General features: G+C 43.8%; 1 protein-coding gene across 5 annotated transcripts in view; it reads right to left on the bottom strand.

Annotated features, from left to right (window-relative positions):
• TLN2 (talin 2) overlaps window positions 1–21,098 on the bottom strand; it is a 439,937-nt gene that overhangs the window by 141,967 nt on the left and 276,872 nt on the right. For all 5 annotated transcript variants that reach the window (XM_040492868.1, XM_040492871.1, XM_040492869.1 and 2 more), the window contains 10 exons: window positions 20,779–20,934; window positions 16,499–16,600; window positions 15,488–15,564; window positions 12,512–12,692; window positions 11,308–11,421; window positions 8,898–9,006; window positions 7,978–8,186; window positions 7,324–7,422; window positions 3,472–3,639; window positions 1,957–2,251 (listed from right to left, as the gene is read on the bottom strand). In XM_040492868.1, coding sequence (XP_040348802.1) covers window positions 1,957–2,251; window positions 3,472–3,639; window positions 7,324–7,422; window positions 7,978–8,186; window positions 8,898–9,006; window positions 11,308–11,421; window positions 12,512–12,692; window positions 15,488–15,564; window positions 16,499–16,600; window positions 20,779–20,934 — 1,510 coding nt within the window. The remainder of the gene's footprint in view (window positions 1–1,956; window positions 2,252–3,471; window positions 3,640–7,323; window positions 7,423–7,977; window positions 8,187–8,897; window positions 9,007–11,307; window positions 11,422–12,511; window positions 12,693–15,487; window positions 15,565–16,498; window positions 16,601–20,778; window positions 20,935–21,098) is intronic.

Here is a 21,098-nt window from a genome sequence, read left to right as displayed (position 1 = left end):
GTTGTTTGGTTTTACTGTACCGTGATTTTACTGAAATCTACTTTAGAAGTAGGAAGGATGTAAGAGTAAACGTTTAAAATAAAACTACTCAAATGTAAGGGAATTTTTCCTCTCACAAAGGTCATTTGAGAAGGATGCCGCACCACTGTAACATTAAGGGGGAAACAAAGCTTTCATAAAAAATCAAAATGTGCTACATTCAAGGTATCGTGGATTGGATCCTGGGACAATAAAAGGGCATGAGTGGAAAAACTGGTGAAATCTGAATAATGTCCGTAGCTAACAGTCATGCACCAAAGCTAATCTAATTCGGACAATATGCCATGGGTGCCATGGGAAGATGCTAAAAATGAGGGCAATTGGGAAGGGTATATAAGAACTTTCTGTATTACCTCTACTTTTTTCCTGTAGATGTGAAAATATTCCAAAATAAAACATCTATTAAAAAAGAAAGACAACAAACAACAACAACAAAAAAATCCAAATCGTGTAGAGTACTCCTATTTTCTTAAATCACATAAGGAAGATACAGAAAAGTTCAAGTTTTTGTTTGTTTCTAATACTTGCTATAAAATATGGCTCTGTGCTGACAAGGAAGTAGGGAAACAAACATCTTACAAACTACCGGTGGGGTCACAAAGTGTAGAACCTTTCTGGAAAGCAAGTCCATATGTAAAAAAAAAAAAAGTCGTACATATATATTGGCCCAGTAGTTCCACTAATTACATAGATCCCCAAAAGTAAACCAAGATACTTTTATAAAAATAGTTACTGTAATAATTTTTTTGTTAAAGCAAAACTAAGAAGCAAACCAAAAAACTTGGAAACCACCTAGATGTGCTTCAAGATCATAAGTTAAGTAAATTATCCTAGAATTCCATTCAGTAGAATATTATGCTGTCATTAAAAAGATGAGTGTATAGGTCAACATGAAAAAGATCTGTAAGACACATTAAAAGAAAAAGGTTTAAGAGTATAAATAATGCAATTTCATTTATGTGAAAACAAAGCACTATGCGCACATGCGTGCACACACACACAAATATGTGACTGTAGGAAGATTGAAAATTTCTGGAAACGTAAAACAGAAATCAGTGAGTTGCCAAATCTGGAGATTTAGATGGGATAGGGATGGGCTGGATCTCAGGAGACTTACCTTTCAACTAACAGACTGAAAGCTACATATTTTTAAATTTTTTGTACATCCTGACATTTGACATGTTAAAGAAACCTTGCTGGCTAGAGACACTGCCCTTCTGAAGGCTAGCCAATTCTTAGAGATAGCCAAAGTCCAGCCAGGAGCACGTCTTTGATATGCAAACTGACCTCAGCTTAGAACCAGATCACCTCTATCTGGCCAGTACCCTCCTGGAGGCAATATCCCTGGCCTCAATCATCCTATGGCCCGATGCCAGGCAACTGAGGATCGCCTGTAGAGCACAGAGCCTGCTGAAGATTTTCAAACTAGGCAGCCCCAAGCGGTTTCCCCTGCCCTGCCTTCCCAATGAAAATCCCAAAAAAGAATAGAGCTTAAGCTCCTCCCCTCACTCCTGTCTTCTGCAACCTGACCAAACCCTTGTGACCAAACCCCTGTGACCCTGCAGGCATGTGGTAGCTTTCTCTTTGGGACTTGTGAGCAGAATACATTTTTCCTTCCAAGCTTCAGGCTTATCTCCTCCTGTGGCTACCTTGACTTTACCAGGCTAAATCCAACATGGAGGTTTTTGACCAAAAGGAATTTGCTAAGAATTTTCTAAAAAGCCTAATTAACTCTTTAAGGGCTGCTATGGATGGGCAAACCGGGAGACTTCCATCTTTCTCCCAGGCTCAGTAACGAAGTCTCTGACAGAAGCTCATGACACCTTGCCCTTGCCAGGTGACCGTCACCTTTCTTGTTACAATGATGACCATCGGGGAACCCCAAGCTGACCCGTCCACCCAAGCATCGCCCCTCACCAGCATCTCCCATGGAGCTGAAGATGCTCTCGGTGACACACATGATGGTGTCGGTGGCCTGGTCGTAGCGGCCGATGGGCTCGCCTCGGCTGGCAAACTGTCGTACGTGCTGCAGGAGATCGTGCAGGGCCTGGCTGACCACGCTGGCCGCCGCGCTGACCTGCTTCAGGAGCTCGCTGTCGTCGGTGGCCGCCTGGCAGGCACGGACACAGTTCTCCACCGAGCGGTCCACGAGCTTCCCTGCTTCGATCAGCTGCTCCTGGCACACGGGGGAGCTGATGGTGGGGCTCACCACCTAGAGGGAGACAGGAGCAGGTCCTGGGCACCGAGGGTCAGCTCTCAGTCCCCACCCCGCACTAGCATTTCCACCGAGGCCCTTCCTGCTAGGGGCCTTGGGTCCTTACTCAGAGCACCAGGGTTTAAAGTGTACCATCACTGAGATTTCTTCTACCTCACAATTTCACCCTATCTTGGTGGTTTTTGATGCCCGACAATTGTTATCTTCACTGGTGATATGTAACTATAGTACGAACTACTTCCACAGAGAGAAATTTCTGGTGTTTATGGCATAGCTTCTCCTTTTAGGAACCTCTAGGTAGAGTCCTCTGACTTAGGATAACAAGACTAACAGGATTGTATTTCTTTTCCAGAGGTACTTGGAACTCTGTACCTCGCGGTACTTTAAAGAACAGGGGGATTCTGTCCGTTTTTCTGTGGGTGCTTTAACAGTGTACAAGGGAGGTAGGAGCGATACCATCAACACATCTGCCTGACACTGCAAATCCCACCAGAGGATAGGAAATGGCGGGCTAAGCCAGTCACGGATCTATAGAATATGACAGGTCATCAAGTTGAGAAATGGACACATCCCGTCTTCTGACGCATCAACACGCAACGGTGCCGAAAGGATACGTGAAACCAGACGGGCCTGAGATAACCCCAGTTCTGCCACTTAATGATTTCTGTGGCCGCAAGCTACTTACGAAGCCTGAGAGGCCTCAGTTTCCCTTCCGTAAACTGGGGATGATATGCTGAACAAGGTGAAGTTTAACACCCGGAGTGTGCACATCGTGAGCGACAACAATGAACTCAATCCTGATTACCGTCACTCTTGCACTGTGCAGTGCAAAAGGGCTCCCCCAGATCTGCACGTTATTTACAAACCCATTCGTGACACTGTACTGCCTTCTTGTACAATGCGAGAACCCTTGGTGTGCAGGTGTAAACAGGACACAATGAGAATTTCAAGGGGGACACATGGCAGTTTCCAAGTAGAAATGGCAATGAGACACCGAGACGTCCCAGTGCCTGAGGACTTGGGGAAAGAAGTTGGGATGAAAGCACAATTGGGCAGTTATTGCCAAAATCCGGTCGTGTCACCTTGGAGACAACACCTAAGCGAGCTCTAAGCCTCAGACAGTTTAAACAAATTCTGCCTGTTTTCCCCCAGTGACTGGGGGCAAACGAGAGCACGTGACACTTTGACGAAAGGGCCAGGGGTGCCAGTTGGCTTACCTTGGCGCACGCCACCAGCTGAGAGGTAGAAAGGGCACATTGGGTGGCAGCGGCAATCACCCTGTTCTGTAGGACCGTGTCTTCAGCTACTTGGGCGACATTCTTCGCCTTTAACACCAACATGGCGGCAGCATTGGCTACAGCTTTGGCCAAACTCATTAAAACGTCCTATTTAGAAAGAGAATTAAAAAAACAAAAAAACAGGCATTTACTATTTTTTTTATCACCCTTCACAGCCTAGAAATAAAATGCAGTGTCTGATGAAACATTTTATTGATATTCCATTTGAACTTTTTTTTTTCCAGTACTTCATGAGAATATTCTTTCCATTTATTTTTCTGAAATGTCAACTTACCTTAGATGTAATTCGAGAAAGAGACTTGCATCCTAGCTACATAGTCTCCTATGCATTAAGGAACAAAGATTTAAATCTAGAATAGGTTGATTTGAGGGGAGAGTTTGTATTTTAACCACTGATTCACATTCATGTACTTCAACACCGAAAGTCTTAAGTCTCTTGAATACGTGATTGATGCAGTAGATCAGGAAAAGCTGGAAGTCTATCCAGATGCCATAAATACAACATACTGTAGGAAGGACAGAATTCATGGCCTCCAAGTCATCATGCCCTGCTGTCACGCAAAAATTTATCATTTGGATTTCCATTTTGCACAAAGATCCAAGCTACTATCAAAAATTCAGCCACATCTCTGCCTCCAGAGGGCAATGTTGGACATGCACAGACACTACCTACAGCTCAAGAGCCAAGGAGTGCTCTGAACGTAAGTTATTCTCAGGGTTCCGTAGTCTTCTGGACAGGGATTAGATTATTATGAAAAGTGGAAAGGGAGCCTACGTAAATAAACTAGCTGTAAGCTACGACCTCACTGAAGATGCAAGGAGCTTTGAGCCTTTCTGTATCAGTTCATGCTTCAACTCAACAAAAAGGCACTCTGTCTGCAGGGTGGAGAATCCTTTGATTCAGCCCACCAGATTTGTCACCCATCTGTGTGGCCTGAAAAATAATCACTGTTACATTTAATTTGCTTCCTTTCTTTGAATAGTGAAGGTAGTTTATTTGGTTTGGAAATGCCTTCCCAAACATATCCCAAATATATGAGCCATTTTTAGTTTGAACGAACATGTCCAGGCTTTCTCCCAGAGGAAATGTGGTCAGTAGTCTTTATTAATTCATCAGATAATGAAAAGCACTTTTGATTCTGAATGCAAAGGGCACCCAAAGAGTCTTTACAAGAAGACATTTTACAGGAAGATATACTGAAAGGGGTGTTCACCCTGTACAATTTTACACAGAGCAAAAACTACATGCTATCCAGGCAAATCAGAAACCCATAAAATGACCACATACGCAGATTTTAAAATGGACAAAAACAAACAGTCTTAAAGGAACAGTTTAGTTCAGTCTTTATCTTTCTTTTTTTAAAAGGTTTGTTGAATGTCCAAGGAAAAAGCAAGGCCTGAGGTGCCAAAAAGTGAAGATGCTTTTGGGATCTGACTGGCACTTGTTGGCCACATAACTTTTGGAAATTGCTCCCAACATGGCCCAAGTTACAGTTCTTGAACACCTATTTCAATGCTCAGTGCACACTCAACTTGAATGTCACAAATTATTCACAAGATTAAAAAAAAAAAAAAATCTTTCCAAAGTAGGTCACAGTATTCTTTCGCTTGATATGAATTCGTCTTTTCACACAGAGACCAAGATTTGGTCATGTAGGCTCACGATTGTTCTAAAGGGCTTTGTTAGACTCATTTAAAGAAATCCTGTTCTTCCTATTAATTTTGTCCAAAAAAAATACAGTTAGAAAAAGAACGTGATACTACAGCTACAGTTGCTGACAAGGCCTTTGTCAAACCTTTCAACAAGACCCCTATTATGTAGCCCGTGTAAAATAAATCTTTGTTAACTCTGGGAACATGCAGTACACTGAGAACCCAAGAAAAGCTCTGAGATAAGATCTCAAGAATCAGAAAAATAGTGCATAAGAAATCCAATGTCAGAAAGCCAGGGGCTACTCATAACTCCAAGAGGTTACAGGATCACCTTACTACACTGATGTTTGCCTAGAGACCTTACAGAAATGGAAAGCAGTAAAGTAAGGCCTTTCACTGGTAAGAAAGTCTGCAGGACCTTACTGTGAACGTGAACCTGCTTTCCTAGCACCTCTAAATAGAAACAAACGACAGGGATCAGAGTTGGCATTTATACGTGACAGTGTAACAGTCTGCCAAAGAGAGAAAGCCTTCAACAATACAAGGATGCATGAAAGATCTCAGGAAGAACTGTGACTTGCTTCTCCACCTTGCCAAACACTCTGGGGAAAGCAGTAATATTTTTGAGGAAAGAAAGTTGACCACCTCAAGATAATTAAGCCTAGTACACCAACAGCTGAATCTCATACTTACCCAATTCCTAAGTAGGTCCCTGCCTACCAAGAATTACCTGTGCTAATAAAACAATCAATGCCCAAGACAAGCGCAGTTGGGGGGTTTAGCCAAGGCCAAGGCAGGATAGGGTGTTTGCTTGAATTTAGTGGGATATATTTATGTGGTCTGGAGTAAATTCTCTTTCAAGTTAGTCTTACTGGCCATCCCAGCCTAGAAATGGCTTCCAAGAATACTGCTACCACCCATTATGGGTCTCACCCTCCAGCATGACTTCAGTGTTTAAGCACTGGCTGTCTTATTGCATTGTAGATAGAACATGAATGAGTCCTATGGTCCCAGCATCACAACGATGTGCAAAGTAGTAGACAGCTACATCTACGGATGCAGGTACACGTTCCACGTATCCCAACATGTACAACCCTGTCTTAGTGTAACTGATGCATCTTGTATAGATGCAGTTTGGTAGTTCCGGATGAAATGGCAAGCTGAATCGGCACTCGTGAATTAAGAAACTTGAACGCTACTGTAAAGCTGAATGATCTTTTTCCTCTGAATGCTGTGTAATTCCCTGACAGTAAACCTGACATGGGATTTGGAATAGGGTCTCTTCCAGAGAACCTGGGCTCGAACCATTAGGTTTCAGTAGAATGGAGTTATGTACTACTCAAAATGAGGACGTCAGAGAAGGAGAAAGGCATGGAGGGCATGTGCCCACGAGTATGTGAGAAGCCCAGCTCATCGTAGCCCGAAGCTCCCCTCATCTGTGGTGGCTGGAAACAGAGGCAGACAAGCTGAGCTCCAGTCTGAGCTGGCAGCACATCAAGCCAGCTGCCAACAGTGGCTACAGCTGTGCACCAGAGGACAAACAGCACATATCCTTGGTATTGAACAAGAGTCACAAAAAAAAAAAAAAAAAAAAAAAAAAAAGGCTTTCCCGTCATGCTGGTTTGGGCTATGACACAGACAACAGACCCACCTTTGGATACAAAGAGCGGGGGCACCAAAGCTACCTGTGAGTGCAGTGTATGGGAGTCCACACTCTCATTCCCATGGGGTCTCTGGGCTCATTTACTTAAAAACCGCTCCCAGAAGATGAAACAAGCCTGGCCATGAGTCGATGATTACAGAGGTTGGATGGTAGACACAAGGGAGTTCAGGACATTATTCCCTCCACTTTTGTGTTTAATGAACGCCCAGCATCCAGACTAGCAAGAATAGCTAAGTAAGTGCTTTACAGTGATGATGCGGGATACGTAAGTGAAAGGAGTTTTTTAGTTAAAAATTTCTTTAAAAAAATTAACAGTGACCTCATCCCCAATGTAAGCCATCTCAATCTTATTCTTGACAGCCCACTGAAGATCTGGTTTTTCACACATTCTCCCCATTTGGGTCTAGACCATCGCTTAGACTCCTTTCTAAAATTATGGGTTGCAGATATCTTACTTGGAATCGCTCATCAGTCTCATTCTCTCCGATCTGTCTCAGAAGATCCCCACTGGCTTGTCCGATGCTTCCAGCAGCAGTCAAAACTGTCTGTCGAGGCTACAACAAAGAGCACACACTGGTTGGAAAGAAAATGCGGTTCCTCCAAAGTGCCATCAGACAGCTAACCCCTCAGGATTGGCTCACCTACAAGAGAGTCTCAGACCGTCCGCCAGATGGGAGACCTAAATATCCTGGTACAATCTGTGCAAGGAAGGGCCTGATGTCTTATAAACCAGCAACAGGTAGATAGACTTGAAATGTTCAATCAATGAGTTTTGTTCGGTGGGTAGGGAGGTGATAGGCACTTTATGGAAATTAGGACACAAATTTTTATCCCCTTTGAATGTGTATTGACCATATGTGTTAGCTCCTGAAGTTGTATCTGATCAAGTACCCCGGGGTGAGGGGAAAGGGAAATTTCCTACTAAGAGCTCAACCGATCCCAAAAGTTGAACTACAGATTCCGTACCCAGTTCACCAACTCTATGCCCCACAGTTTGGTAACATGCCCCATCAAGATGGAAGGAACAGCTCAGGGAGCAAGAGCCCTGTAGCACTCAAGGTGGCACCTGCCACCCAGAACCTGGGTGACCGTGTGCCCCAGGAGCTCACCTCTCCAGAAGTAGGCTGCACAGCTTTCAGCAAGTCCGACACTGCCCCCGCGAGGGTCCTCGCGGCTCTGAGCAAGTCCTCCCCACTGCCCACTTCGTCGTCCATCAAGGCTGCCAAAAGCTTCACGCCCTTGGACATCTCCGTCAGGTTGGAAGAAATGGTGGTGATTGCACATCCCACTGCTGTGTAGTCGGTGTCTGCAGGGTCACCTGGGACAGAGAAGGGAGGGTGGTGAAGGGTGAGGAGAGCCTAGATGGGCGATGGCATCAGCCCTCACTGTGCAGGAGTCGGACACAAAGCTGGATGCAAACAGGGAGACACATGGCTACCTGTCTCCGAGGTGCTGCCCCTCCCAAATCTTTTGCCCCAAGGCCTCCTAAGCTGAAATACTGAGCACGAGCACTGGCATAGTCCCCATGTCGTGGCGTCCCATGGCCCTTTCCGTTAGGTCCGTGTGAGCAGCTTAGGCCGGTCAGTTCTGTTCCTGAAGCATTGAAATGCTGCATCATGAGGCCAAGACATTTCTGGGCTCTCACCTGACAGCGCAAGGTGGGAGTCATGCTGTGCCACAAGACAGAAGGAGGCACACGTGATGGGTCTATTCATCCAAAGCCAGTTTTAGACTGTAAGCCCCAGAAGGGAGACACTAGTCTCCGTACACTTTGAGGCACGTCCATCATGCTGATGAATAAGGAGGAGAGCTACGTAAGTGCTTTTCGAAGGATGCATGATATCTATGGAAAGGAATGAGATGTTCCCCACCTTTCTCCTGGGTCAGTGCGGAAAAACTGCCTGAAGCACTCAGTGTGCCTAAAAATAGACCAGCCTCTCATTATATGAAAATCTGTTGTTTCAATCAAAGAAGAGTCCTTTTTTTAAGAAGCAAACCACAACACATCACAAAGCCCTCAGAGACTTACCGGCAGTGAGGTTAACTACTGAAGCTGTTCCAGCTGTGATCGCATCGACCTGGGAGTGGATTTCGTGTTTGGATTCATCGACTTTATTCTGAACCCATACCCGGGACGCCTGCAAAAGCAGACAAGTACATGACACAGTCACTACAGGCATGGGATTGCCCAGGACACCAGAGAGGTCACGCTATAAAACAATACCAAGATTTTGTCTATACTCTGGTTACTGGGCCAGCACCAAAGAGGCCCTGAAGTCAGCCATGCCCTTCACAGGCCTCTTGCTCATTCACTGATGCTGGATAGCATGGGAGTTCTCCAGGTTTCTTCCACTGCTTTCTCTTTAGCTTTTAGGATCTTAGAAAAATTCTACATGGTTTTATTTAGGTAAATTCAGTAAAAAATAAGAATAATTAATGTCTCGTGAAAATATTGCATATCAGCACGAACAATTGTTGATAATTTCCACCTACACTTTTAGCGAGCAGGGTGAGATTTAGGGTATTTCAGCTCATGGGTGTTCTTTGTCAGCAGAAAATTTGTCTTTTATTAACAACATGAATGGGGTGTAGATGCAAAACCTGTCCTGGAAGGACCTGGGGGTGGGTGGGTTAAGACCTCTATTCTAGACCCAGTTCTAACACTAACAAGAGACATGACCTTGGGCAAATAGCATCTATGTCCTGTGCCTCCTGTTTCTTCTACTGTAGGAATTCAATGGTCTTTAAAAACCTTTCCAGATCTTCGACTTTATGTTCACTGGAAGCTATAAATAGCAAATTCTCTATTTCCTGGCATTTCTGGGGTTAGCCAATAAATGATCATTTACATTCATAAGGATGACCCTGTGGTAACATCAGATGCTGACTTGCTTCCCAAAACATTCCCAAAATATTCATCGAGATTTAGGATATGTCTAGCACTAATATTTTTTTGTATACTAGTTCTTTAAAAATTGGTAAAGCAACAATGTTAAGTCCAAATATTTTATATTAAAAAAAAATTGTGTTGTTTTGAGAGAGTGTCAGCATGGGAGGGGCAGAGAGCGAGGGAGACAGGATCCAAAGCACGAACCGTGAGATCATGACCCGCACCAAAGTCAGAGGCTTAAGAGACAGAACCACCCAGGTGCCCCAAGTCCAAATATTTTAAAACTATCTCACAATCGTGCTGGATATGGCAGGGTGTCTGCCTTATGTATTTTTACTCTGGAGTTTCCCCTTGCAAAATGTTTAATGATTTCAGGTACTTGGGAGACAAAACACTGAGTACAATTGCACCTGCAGATATACAAGTATGCAAGTGAGAAAACACAATGCGCAGGAAGGACTTAGAAGGCAGTTATGCTTGCTGGCCAACGTGAGGCTAAATACTGCACTTGGCTCTGGGCTAAGATGGCCCTGTCAGTCCTAACTCGGTGGTTTTCAGTCATGACTGCCCATTAGAACCACCTGGGGAGATGGAAAAAGCAGGCCCCGCCCTCAATGACATGGATTGATTTGGGCCTCAGCCTTTAGCCTCAAAGCTAAAGTTTGAACCAACTTTAAGCTCCTACAGATAACTGGAATATGCAAAGCAGGGCAGAGAATGGCAGTGCTAGTCCTTCAGCAACTTTCATGTGCAAATCAAACAGCTGGGACCTCCACTAACATGAGTTTCCTGATTCAGAGGGTTGGGATAAGGCCCCAGATTCCACACCTCTCAAGAGATCTTACGTACTGCCAATGGCACTGGTCCACGGGCCACCATTTGAGTAGGGACAGGCCAGAGAATTTCGTGCAGCAGCACCTACAGAAAGGCAGCTATTTACCCCGCCCTACTGAAAAGCTGAACACTAAGGCAGTGGTTCTGGAAGCACAGTCCTCAGATAGCAGCAGAGCACCTGAGGACTTGTTGCAAATGCAAAGCCTCAGGCCCTTCCCCAGACCTACTGAGTGAGAAAAAAAAGACAAGGAGCTCAACAATGTGTTTTAACAAGCCTTTCCAGGTGACTGATGCAGGCTAACGTCTGAGAAGCACTGACCTAACAGCTAATACTTGTTGAGCTCGGTGTGTTAGGTAGTGTGCTAAGAATGCCACCCACGACGGGATTACCACGTCTTCACAAGGACCCCATGCATGTATGACAAAACGGAGGCTTAGAGAGACTTAGTTGCCTGGATTCACATAGACACTAGCAGTGGAGCTGGGATTTGAGCCCAGATCACTTGATTCCAGAGTTCAAGTTCTTGGCCCCACGATTCTCTTCCTGTGGGTACCACCCCACTACAAAGCCTCAATATAGTGAAAACAAAAAACCAAAAAAAACAAACCCTAGGTTTCCACTTCCCCTTATTGGAGGTGAATGCAGACAGAATGCAACACCCAGCTTTTTTGCCAGGGCAGAGACACAGAACTGACAACCATGAATAATACTTACCATATCCTGGCCTAGGGGTGGCAGTGAATCCAGCTCGCTGAGGTCATCCTGGGCCTGCTGGACAGCGTGCATGCTTGTGTTGATGGTCCCCATGAGAGCCTGCTGGGCCGAGGTCTGCAAAGGCAGATGACCACAGGGCAGTCATACCTTGGCTGCTGGAACTGACACTACCCTTTATACAAAACAAAGCCAAACTGAACTCTGGGCTCAAGAGAGAGTGGCTCATGGTGGGTCTCAACAACCCCAACCGCGTCCCATTTCAGGCAAGGGGCTGATTGTATCAACAGAATGCTTGATATGGGTGTTTGCAATAGAGAGGTTATGATCAGGAGCGTGTGGAGCTTAATTAGGTGACAAAAAGCCCAGAAAGAATTCTTGCAGGGAAGCTACCCTACTCTGAGTACTGAGGACAAAAGATCTCAAACATAGGAAACACACGTTACACACAGAACTATTCTTAGTAAATAAGGACAGATTCCACCCAAAACCCATAGTCAACGTGCTTCTTCAGAGTCAAATTTCTTCTGAGCTTATAGGCTTTTCAGCTCTTAAAAAGTTCTTCCCCAGAAGCACATGATTCCTTGAGAAGGCAGACCAGACCAGCAGCAGGAGAAGAAGCAACAATTCACTCAGGGCAAAGTGTGGATCACTACAGACCTGGTCTATTTCTAAGACCTTCTAAGGGGTACCTGGGCTAGTTAGCAGCTTGATACTGTGAAGGCAGGGAACCAGGGTTCTATAGCTCTGAATCACCAGTCATGTGGAGAGGTCATGGCTGTTCTCCAGCCCCAGAGGACACCTGTGATCGGGGAGTTACTAACCCACCTCCTTCCCTCCTTTCTATTTATTTGAGAGAGAGAGAGAGAGAGAGAGAGAGAGAGAGAATCCCAAGCAGGCTCCAGGCCATCAGTGCACAGCCCCATGCCAGTCCATCTCACGAACCATGACATCATGACCTGAGCTGAAATCAAGAGTTGGACGCTTCACTGACTGAGCCCCCCCAGGTGCCCCGAAGCGTCTGGTTTAACAGGAGCACCAGGGAGTCAGGCGTCAGGACGGCACAGCTGAAGAGCCATGGCTCAGATGGGAGTTAGTGAGAACACGATGACACACACAAGCTATCGCCAGGGCTGGTGTCCCCCCCCGCCCCCGCACATCAGAGGTGGCGCACTGACGCGCAGGGCAAGCGTGGGGGAAGTCTCACCAGCGGGGGCATGTGGCCTCGGTGCATCTGCCCAACCATGACCTGCTGTTGCGGGGAGGGCATGCTGCCGACGTTGAAGGTCTCGGGCCCACTGGAGCCTGAGCGCATCACGGCGGGCAGTGCCACGGAGCTGTGTTCCACCTTTCCAGTCCGATTGAACTGCTGCTGCAAGATGGTAGACCTGCAGGGGACAAGGGTCTGGTCACTGGGAGGTGGCCGCTCGCAGGGAGTGTAATGATAAGATAGCATAAGTGCCACAGCAGTTTGCTGCGTTACGCTGTGGAGGTCAATTCAAAAGAGACATGCACAGACAGGACTGTGAATGAAGTGATACTCAAATACCCTGAAGAACCCGGAATCTTTTTTTTTTTTTTTTTTAAGTTTATTTATTTATTTTGAGAGTGGGCAGGAGGGGAAGAAGAGAGAGAGAGAGAGAGAGAGAGAGAGAGAGAGAGAGAGAGAGAATATGATATTCCCAGGCAGGCTCTACACCATCAGCATGGAGCCTGATGTGGAGCTCGAAGTCACAAACCGTGACATCATCACCTGAGCTGAAACCAAGAGACAGACGCTTAACCCACTGAGCCACCCAGACTCCCTGAACCCTGCATCTTTTTATAATTATTACTATAAAGAACCATTCCCAACGGATTCATGATATAATGCAACTAGTCCTTCTTAAAGAATTCCATGCCCCTCCCTGCTCCCCTCCCCGGCTGCCCAAACCAACACACAGATATTCCTCTAACAACGATGTTCCAGGTCTAAGAAAAAGTTTAGGATACAGTGATCTATTAGTTGGTAAATCCTACCTGAAAGAGCATTCATTCAACAAATATCTACCATGGGCCAGGTTCTATTCTAAGCACTGGAGACACAGGTCATTTAGTCTTCTTGGTTGAAGGGGGAAGTGTAGAAAGGAACTAAAAGAAAATCTCCCACAGCTTATCTCTCCTTCCCCAGGTCCAAGGCCACTGACCACAGAAGGTGTTTAAACACCTTTGGAGCCCTGATGATATGACAGACTTTGGCACCTCCTCCAGAGGACTTCACCTAAAGTCTGGGAAGATTCCTAGGATATCTAGTTAAAAAAAAATTAACTTTTTACTTGTTGCTATTTACTTAGAATGAGAAGTAAAGGACTTTGATCATATGAAGGTGGTATATCTGCCACAGCTCCCCAGAGGGCACACCCGCAAAGGAGAGTCTGGGGGAGTGTGTGTGTGGGGGGGGGGGGGGGGTAGGGGGCAGATTGGGTGAGCAGCTGCACTGAGAAGTCAGGCCTCTGTTCTAGGGTTTTCCCACCATCACCGATCATTCCTTATTGTTCAGGGCAAAATTCATGAGCCATGCTAGGATATCAGACAGCAGGCATCCATGGAGGAACAGTGGAAGGGTTGGCACCAAGGGGGGTAGATATAGGGGTTCCAGTAGGAAGTCATCTGCAGTCTGTGATCTCAGCTGATGTCTGATGCAGGGAAAAGTGGAAGTTCTTCTGATGGGGGCCACTCTGGACCATTCCTCCTCTTTGCTGTGACCAAATCTCACCGTGATGCCCTAGGCAGTGGGAAGGGGCTACAGGAATCCCAGGCAGAAGAGGCCCCAGTGCTCTAGGCTCATACAGTTACTCAGCTGCTCTTAGAAGTCCAAGTGCAGCACAGCCCTCTGAGGGAACAACTCACCCTGGCAAAAAGCACTAGCTTACTGATTTCCATCTATAGTCATTAGTAATTCCAAGGACTTAAGATGTTCTTCAAGAGGGCAGCAAGTATGTGAAATGCATCACATCACGTTTGGTTCCAAACTGTGTACTAAAATAGGGGACACAAGGAAAATCACCTTCAAGGTAATTATGAAGCAAATTGGGATAAAGTGACGGAGTGTGGAAATGTTAGAGATGCAATTATTATGACTTAGCAAGTTCGATATGCTTGAATATGCTAGAACTTTCTGGCAGTGTCCTAGAAGAAACATCACAAGATCCGAACTGACTCCTGACTCTGCCACATGTATGCATCTCAAGTAACTTCTGCAAGCTTTGGTTTCTTCAGTCATGAACTGGCAATGATATCTGGTCTACCTCTTACATCGGGGGGTTGTTATTGGGATCAAAGGAGACAGCATGCTAGATACACAGAGTGTAGACAAGAAGGCTTATTATTATAATGCTCTACATAATGTAACAGGAGCAAGTGCTCAGACTTCCCCAAAGTATCACTAATTAGATGTTATTTAATTTTAATACATCTCAGGTTCTTCACCTATAAAATGAAGTTAAATTGAGACTATTCTGAATTGAAAATGATGATAAGAGCAGGAAATATTTATGATGTGCCAGGCATCATTTTACATGCTTTATTAACAACTGAATCATCCAAATAAGACTTACAAGGTGGTACTATCCTTATTCTCATTTTACAGTTGAGATGAAGGGGCAGAAGAAATTTGTAATGTCCCCAAGGCCACACATGAAAAAAAGAGACCTGAGATTGGAACCCACTTAAATCTGGCTCCAGAGTCCATGTTTTTAACCATTTGTGCTGCCTCATGACACACGTGGCACGTAGTAAGAGTTCTATAAACAGTAACTCCTCCATCGGCTAGACCCCTGCCCCACAGGCACAGAACTAAACAGAGGCCCACTCTCCAGCCTTTGATGAAAATGACGCAGGTTATCAGATTTCACTGAGCTATTGCAGAACAGGATTCACGAATACTCACTGTGTCCAAAGATGGGAGTTAAAGACCACATCTTGCTCAGTGTCTCCCTGAAATCCATAGCCGCCTCCTCCCACAAGACATACTCAACACTGAAAATGATGGTCTGGGGACCACAATTCCAGAAGACTCCTCTATTTCATCCACTGTCATCTCCGCCATGTTTCGGACTTCATGGTAACTGAGCCCCGAGGTGGCACGAAGAAACCTGCCCATTTAGGGAGAAGGGGGTTCTCCAGCATTCTTAATAATACTTACTTCTTCGGGGAAACAGACTCTTCCAGCATAGTCGACTCCTCATCCCCCTCTAATCCAAATCTATCTTTGCTTTGTTTCTGAGGTAGAACGAGACCAAAAACAAGAACAAGAACCCACAAAGTCAGCAGGTTTTGACACCAGAACCTCTGAAGATACCTTTTAGAAGGAGCTACACACAAGCAACAATATTGAGGTTTACCCAAAATTCCTTTATTGGACGAAGGGATAGGTGAACAAAAACAAAAGCGATACAAAATACATTATTTAACGTAATATAGAGATGTTCTAGTAGATATACTGACGTTCTGGTAGAACTTGGTTATCTCAGTGGGCTGTATCTTGAAGTTGTGGTCAATCATAGCATGCCACTATGGCATATAACCCCGTTAAAATTGGTAAAAAAAATTTTCAGGAAAAACACCAAGAACATTTTCAGACGCTCAACCTGGGTTTCTTTTTTTTTTTTTTTTTAATTTTTTTTTTATGTTTATTTATTTCTGAGACAGAGAGAGACAGAGCATGAGAGGGGGAGGGGCAGAGAGAGAGGGAGACCCAGAATCAGAAGCAGGCTCCAGGCTCCGAGCTGTCAGCACAGAGCCTGACGCTGGGCTCGAACTCACACACTGTGAGATCATGACCTGAGCCGAAGTCGGTCACTCAACCGACTGAGTCACCCAGGCGCCCCTCAACCTGGGTTTCTAAAGAGGCTAGAAGGCATAACCTAACTACCTAGAGAGGAAGCTGCTGAGGGGTTAGCTAGTCTCATTCAACAGCTAAGTGAGGCACTACTATTCACTACCTGGCAGTAATAACATAAATATGAACTGCCCCTAAAATGCAAGTTCTCGTAGGATCTTGAGACGAAGGACTGCACACTCAAGTGATCTGAACACTAATATTAAATTCGTGAATCAAGTAATTCAAATTAGGTTCCACTCTCCCCACCCAGGGAGCAACATCATTCAGTGTTCTAAAACAGCAGCTTTTCCAACGTGCATCAGTATGAAATACCTTTTTGAGGATGATGTCGATGTAGCCTGCAATCAGCTGGGATATTTGCTCTCCCTCAGTGGTTTGTACTGAATAGTAGCTTTCTTGATACTCCCCAAAATCCTGAAAAGACAGCATTAGAAGAAATAGAACTATGTTATATTTCCGCAGTTTTAAAGGTAAACAGGTCCAGTCTGGGAGCAAGATGACATAGACTCGCTTTTCCTTTCTCTTTGCTTCTAAACACAAATGAACACCCTATAATTTGTTCAACAAGTAGTAAAAGGGCTCTGAAAGCTGGAAAGGTAGACTGGCTAGAAACCACAGTACTTGAGAAACCACTGTCTGGGGAGTTCTTGGGCTTTCTTTTATAATCTATTAGCCTCAAGGATGGGTGCCTGAAACCCAGAACCTCCAACAGGCAGGATTTCAAAAATCTGTTCTTTCCCGCCAAAGGACCAGGAGAGGAAAAGCCCAAAAGAGATCTATCTGAGAGTCTCAACCCAGCTTCAAAACCTGGGCTGGTGTTCAGCAGCTGCTGAGCAGGAGAAGCCCAGCATCCCAGTCCCTGCTCCACGACCCAGACAGGCAGGTGGTCTGGCCCTTTTGCAGCAGCAGTCACAGTGAGGCCTTCTGTCTTCCTGCCCTCCACCCACTGGGAGACACAGAGACAGGCCTGTGGCTTCTGCCTACCCCAACAAAGGCCACACAGCAACAGCGGGTGCTCCAAGGAAGTACTTTCCCAAACAGCACCATCAGGGTTTGAGCAGGAACCCCAGTAGCGTCACAACAAAGCAATCCAGAATAGCACTGCCAGGGCTCAGAAAATAAGCTGTCATTGTAAGCAAAGCCCACAAAAGGAGGCCACAACACTACATACTAAATCTAAACAAGGTGATTGTCAGATACAACAAAAATGAAGATGAAGAGTCTAACTTAATAACCAACATGTCCAGCTATAATTAAAAAAAATCACTACTCATATCAAGAACCAAAGCAACTATGATATGAGTAAGAAAAGATCATCAATGGATGCCAATACTGAGCTGAATCAGATATTAAAATTATCTGATAAAGATTTTAAAGCAACCGTCATAAAAAATGTTTCGATGATCAAGTACAAATTCTCCTGATACAAAAAGGAGGTCTCAAGAAAGAAACAAGTGAGAAGAACCATATAAAAATTATGAAAGTGAAAAAATGCAATAACCAAAACAGAAAAACTCACGTGAGAAGGTAAACACTGTGGAGATGACAGAGCATATAGTCAGTAAACTTGACAAAAAGATTAATAAAATTTAGTCAGTTTGAACAGTAAAAAGAATAGAGACTAAACAAAAGCCAACAAACAAACAAACAAACAAACAACTTACAAACCAGACCTTCAGGGATCTGGGAGGGCAAAAACAAAAGAAGTAACACTCATATCATCAGAATCCCACAGTGAGAGAATGTGGGACAAAAAAAAGTATTAAAAGAAATAATGGCTGAAAAATTTCCCAAATTAAAGAGATACAGCTACAAACTCAAGAAGCTGATCACAATCCAAATAGAACAACTCCTAATAAATCCATACCAACAACTTAAGGAAGGGACACATTATCTACTAATGAACACCAACTTGAATGACCACTTCTACTCTGAAAGCAAGGAGGCCAAAAAGAAGCAGCACATTTTTCAAGGGCTAAAAGAACTGTCAATATTAAATACTATACCTGTCAAAATTATCCTTTACGAATCAAAGGGAAAAAAGGACATTCTCAGATGAAGGAAAAGTAAGAGAATCTGTTGTGAGTAAATCTACTTATCTTTAAAAAATGACTAAAGGAAGGTCTTCAAACAAAGAAACTGGTAACAGAAGAAGGCTGGGAAGTTTCAAAAGAAAACAACAGTGGGATAGATAAAAATAGAAGTAAATGTAGTAACCTCTCCTTCACCTCATGAGTTTTCTTTAATTGTATTCTATGGTTGAAGTGAAGGTCTAATACCATCTCACGTGGTGTTCAATGGATACAGAAGTATTTCTTTGAAGAGTGATATTCAAAAAGTGAAGAGTGTAAAGAGACCAAAATAGAAGTAAAGTTTCTAGACTTTTCCTAAAGTGTAAGTATCCACACCTGTAGGCTTTGATTTTCTTATGTATATGGTAATATCTAGATCACTAAGAACACTAAGCAAAGATACAGGTTTGAAACATTATTAAGAAATAAAAATGGAGCTCTAAAAAATGTTTATGTAACCTAAAAGAAGGAAAACAGAGGAAAAATAAGCAGAGGGAGCATAAAGAGAAAAGTACTATAAAATGGTAGCGTTAAGCCCTAACATACCAATAACTAGACTGAAATAAAAATGGTTTAAATAGGCCAATTAAAATAGATTGACAAAGTGGATTAAAAGAAAGCACAATCCAACTTTATGCACTCTACAAAAAACTTATCTCATATACAATATAGGTAGGTTGAAAGTAAAAGGATGAAACAATATATCATGCAAACATTAATTTTAAAAAGCATGAATGGCTCTATCAAGACAAAGCAGACTTCAGAGCAAAAAATGTATAGGAACAGAAGAATATAATGATAAAACAATCTCTCCATGAACATGACAGAGGGATCTTAAATGTGCAGGCACCAAGAGAGCTTCAAAACGCATGAAGTAAAAAGTGATAAAGATGAAAAAAGAAATAGAAAAATCTGTAATTCTTATTGGGATACCGAAGACTGGAACAACACCATCAACTAACAAGGTTTAACTGACATTTACAGAACACTCCTGTCAAGTACTCAGGGAACATCTCCTAGAAGGACCATATCCTGGGATGGAAAACAAATCTTAAAATTCTAAGACTTGACATTATACAAAGTATGTCCTTCAACCAAAACAGAATCAAACTAAAAATCATTAACAGGAAGACAACAGGAGAATCTCCAACATTTGGAAGTTAAATTAAGGCTCAGAGTGGAAAGAAATATCACATGTGACAAACTTTAATTCAACTTTAATAAATGGCATTGATGATATTCTTTCTCTCTTGTGCTTGAGGTAGTTACTGCAACTCATCACTATTATCTTCAAAGTAACTTTTTGTTTTCAACAAAGTGGGAATTGGACCTAGTTTTAAAGGACCAATAGCACTAAAAGGTATATAATAAAACACAGTGGGCCCCTGCCCTAGCCATTCCCATCTTTACTCTCCACCCCTCCCATTCCCACAGGCAACTACCTTGAACCCCTTCAGCAGTTTCTTATAAATAACATGGTTATATAGATTTCTTGATTTTTCTGTTTCACAAGTTATTCACAACTTCCTGTCACATAAGACAAGGATACAGTTCTCTAAGTAGGAATACTCCTTTGTAAAGGCCATGTACCAACAGCTGTTACTGACTACAGGATAGAAGAAGGTATATTTTCTGAAGATTCCTTCCAAGTGGCAAGAGTCTATGAACCACTGATCAAACTAGATAACTAAAGACTCCCTGTAAAACCCCTTCCTTATACCTTTTTTTTTTTTTTTTTTGATGGCCTATTGTGAGATCTTACCTAGATACAAGCTGATATTTCAAGCTGATATTTCACTAGAGCTAGAGGATAGTACACTTCAGGAGCGCTAAGGAGATGGACAAATTTCAACACTGATGTCTCTTATTACTCAACTGGCCCTACAAAATAACAGCCCTATCAATTCTCACATGTCAATGTAGCAATAGTTAAGGTAACAACACAACTATACTCTGCTAACAACTATTAAGGTCTGAAGGCCTGGGACAACTACATTCTCCCTACTTTCCACATATTTCACACTGAGAATTTTATCATCATCATCTTGTTTGATCTTAGCAACTCTGTCAAACACGTATTATGATCCCCATGTTAAAGCTAATGACATTAAGTCTCAGAGTGGACAGGCGACTCGGGCGAGGGTACAGAACTGGGAAATGACCAGCTGCTTTTGAATACTACCCCAAAGTCTATGCCATTGCCACTATACAGCATGCTGTTTCTAGGCAGGTTGGGAAAACACACCTCAGTGAGATGTCACAATGCTCAGGAACTTCCAAAACAACTAGATAAAGAGGGAACCTTGGATCAGCCTCTGAGCATTAGAAAGTTTCCTTTTAGGGCATGCTTAGACACAACATCAGGAACCTAGAAGACTGGACCAGTCCCTGCTGTCTCTGAATTTCCACCTCTGTCTCTCTCCACACTGCTCCCTGAGAAACTCAAGGGGCTTGCATCCCCTCTTCTGCCCCACAGAACCACCCAAGGCCATGTTAGTCCTCCCTGTTGCCAGTCTGTACCAGCGTGAAGCTCTTGGGTGAGGCTGCCCAGCGCTTGACAGTGGTGAGCGGCCACTCCTGTAGCACCTCCTTGGTCTTCTCATCCACGCGCATCACCGAGTCCTTAGTGATGCCCAGCAAGCGAGGCACAAGCTTGTTCTTGCCTTTCATCTTTTCCTGAAACAGGAAATACCAAGCACAGCTACAGTTTATCACAGTGAAAAACTAGAAACAACTAAAAATTTCAACAACAGGGGATTTCTTAAGTAAATCAGGGTATATATAGTCAAGCAGCCAAGTATTCTACAACCATTAACAATCCTATGATTGGAGGGGTTCCT

Source organism: Herpailurus yagouaroundi, unplaced genomic scaffold (assembly GCF_014898765.1).
Source record: "Herpailurus yagouaroundi ecotype Mexico unplaced genomic scaffold, PumYag 184, whole genome shotgun sequence".
In the NCBI taxonomy this organism is placed as follows: Eukaryota; Metazoa; Chordata; class Mammalia; order Carnivora; family Felidae; genus Herpailurus; species Herpailurus yagouaroundi.
Note: the sequence above shows the minus strand (reverse complement) of the source record. Positions and strands in the feature narration are given on the sequence as shown.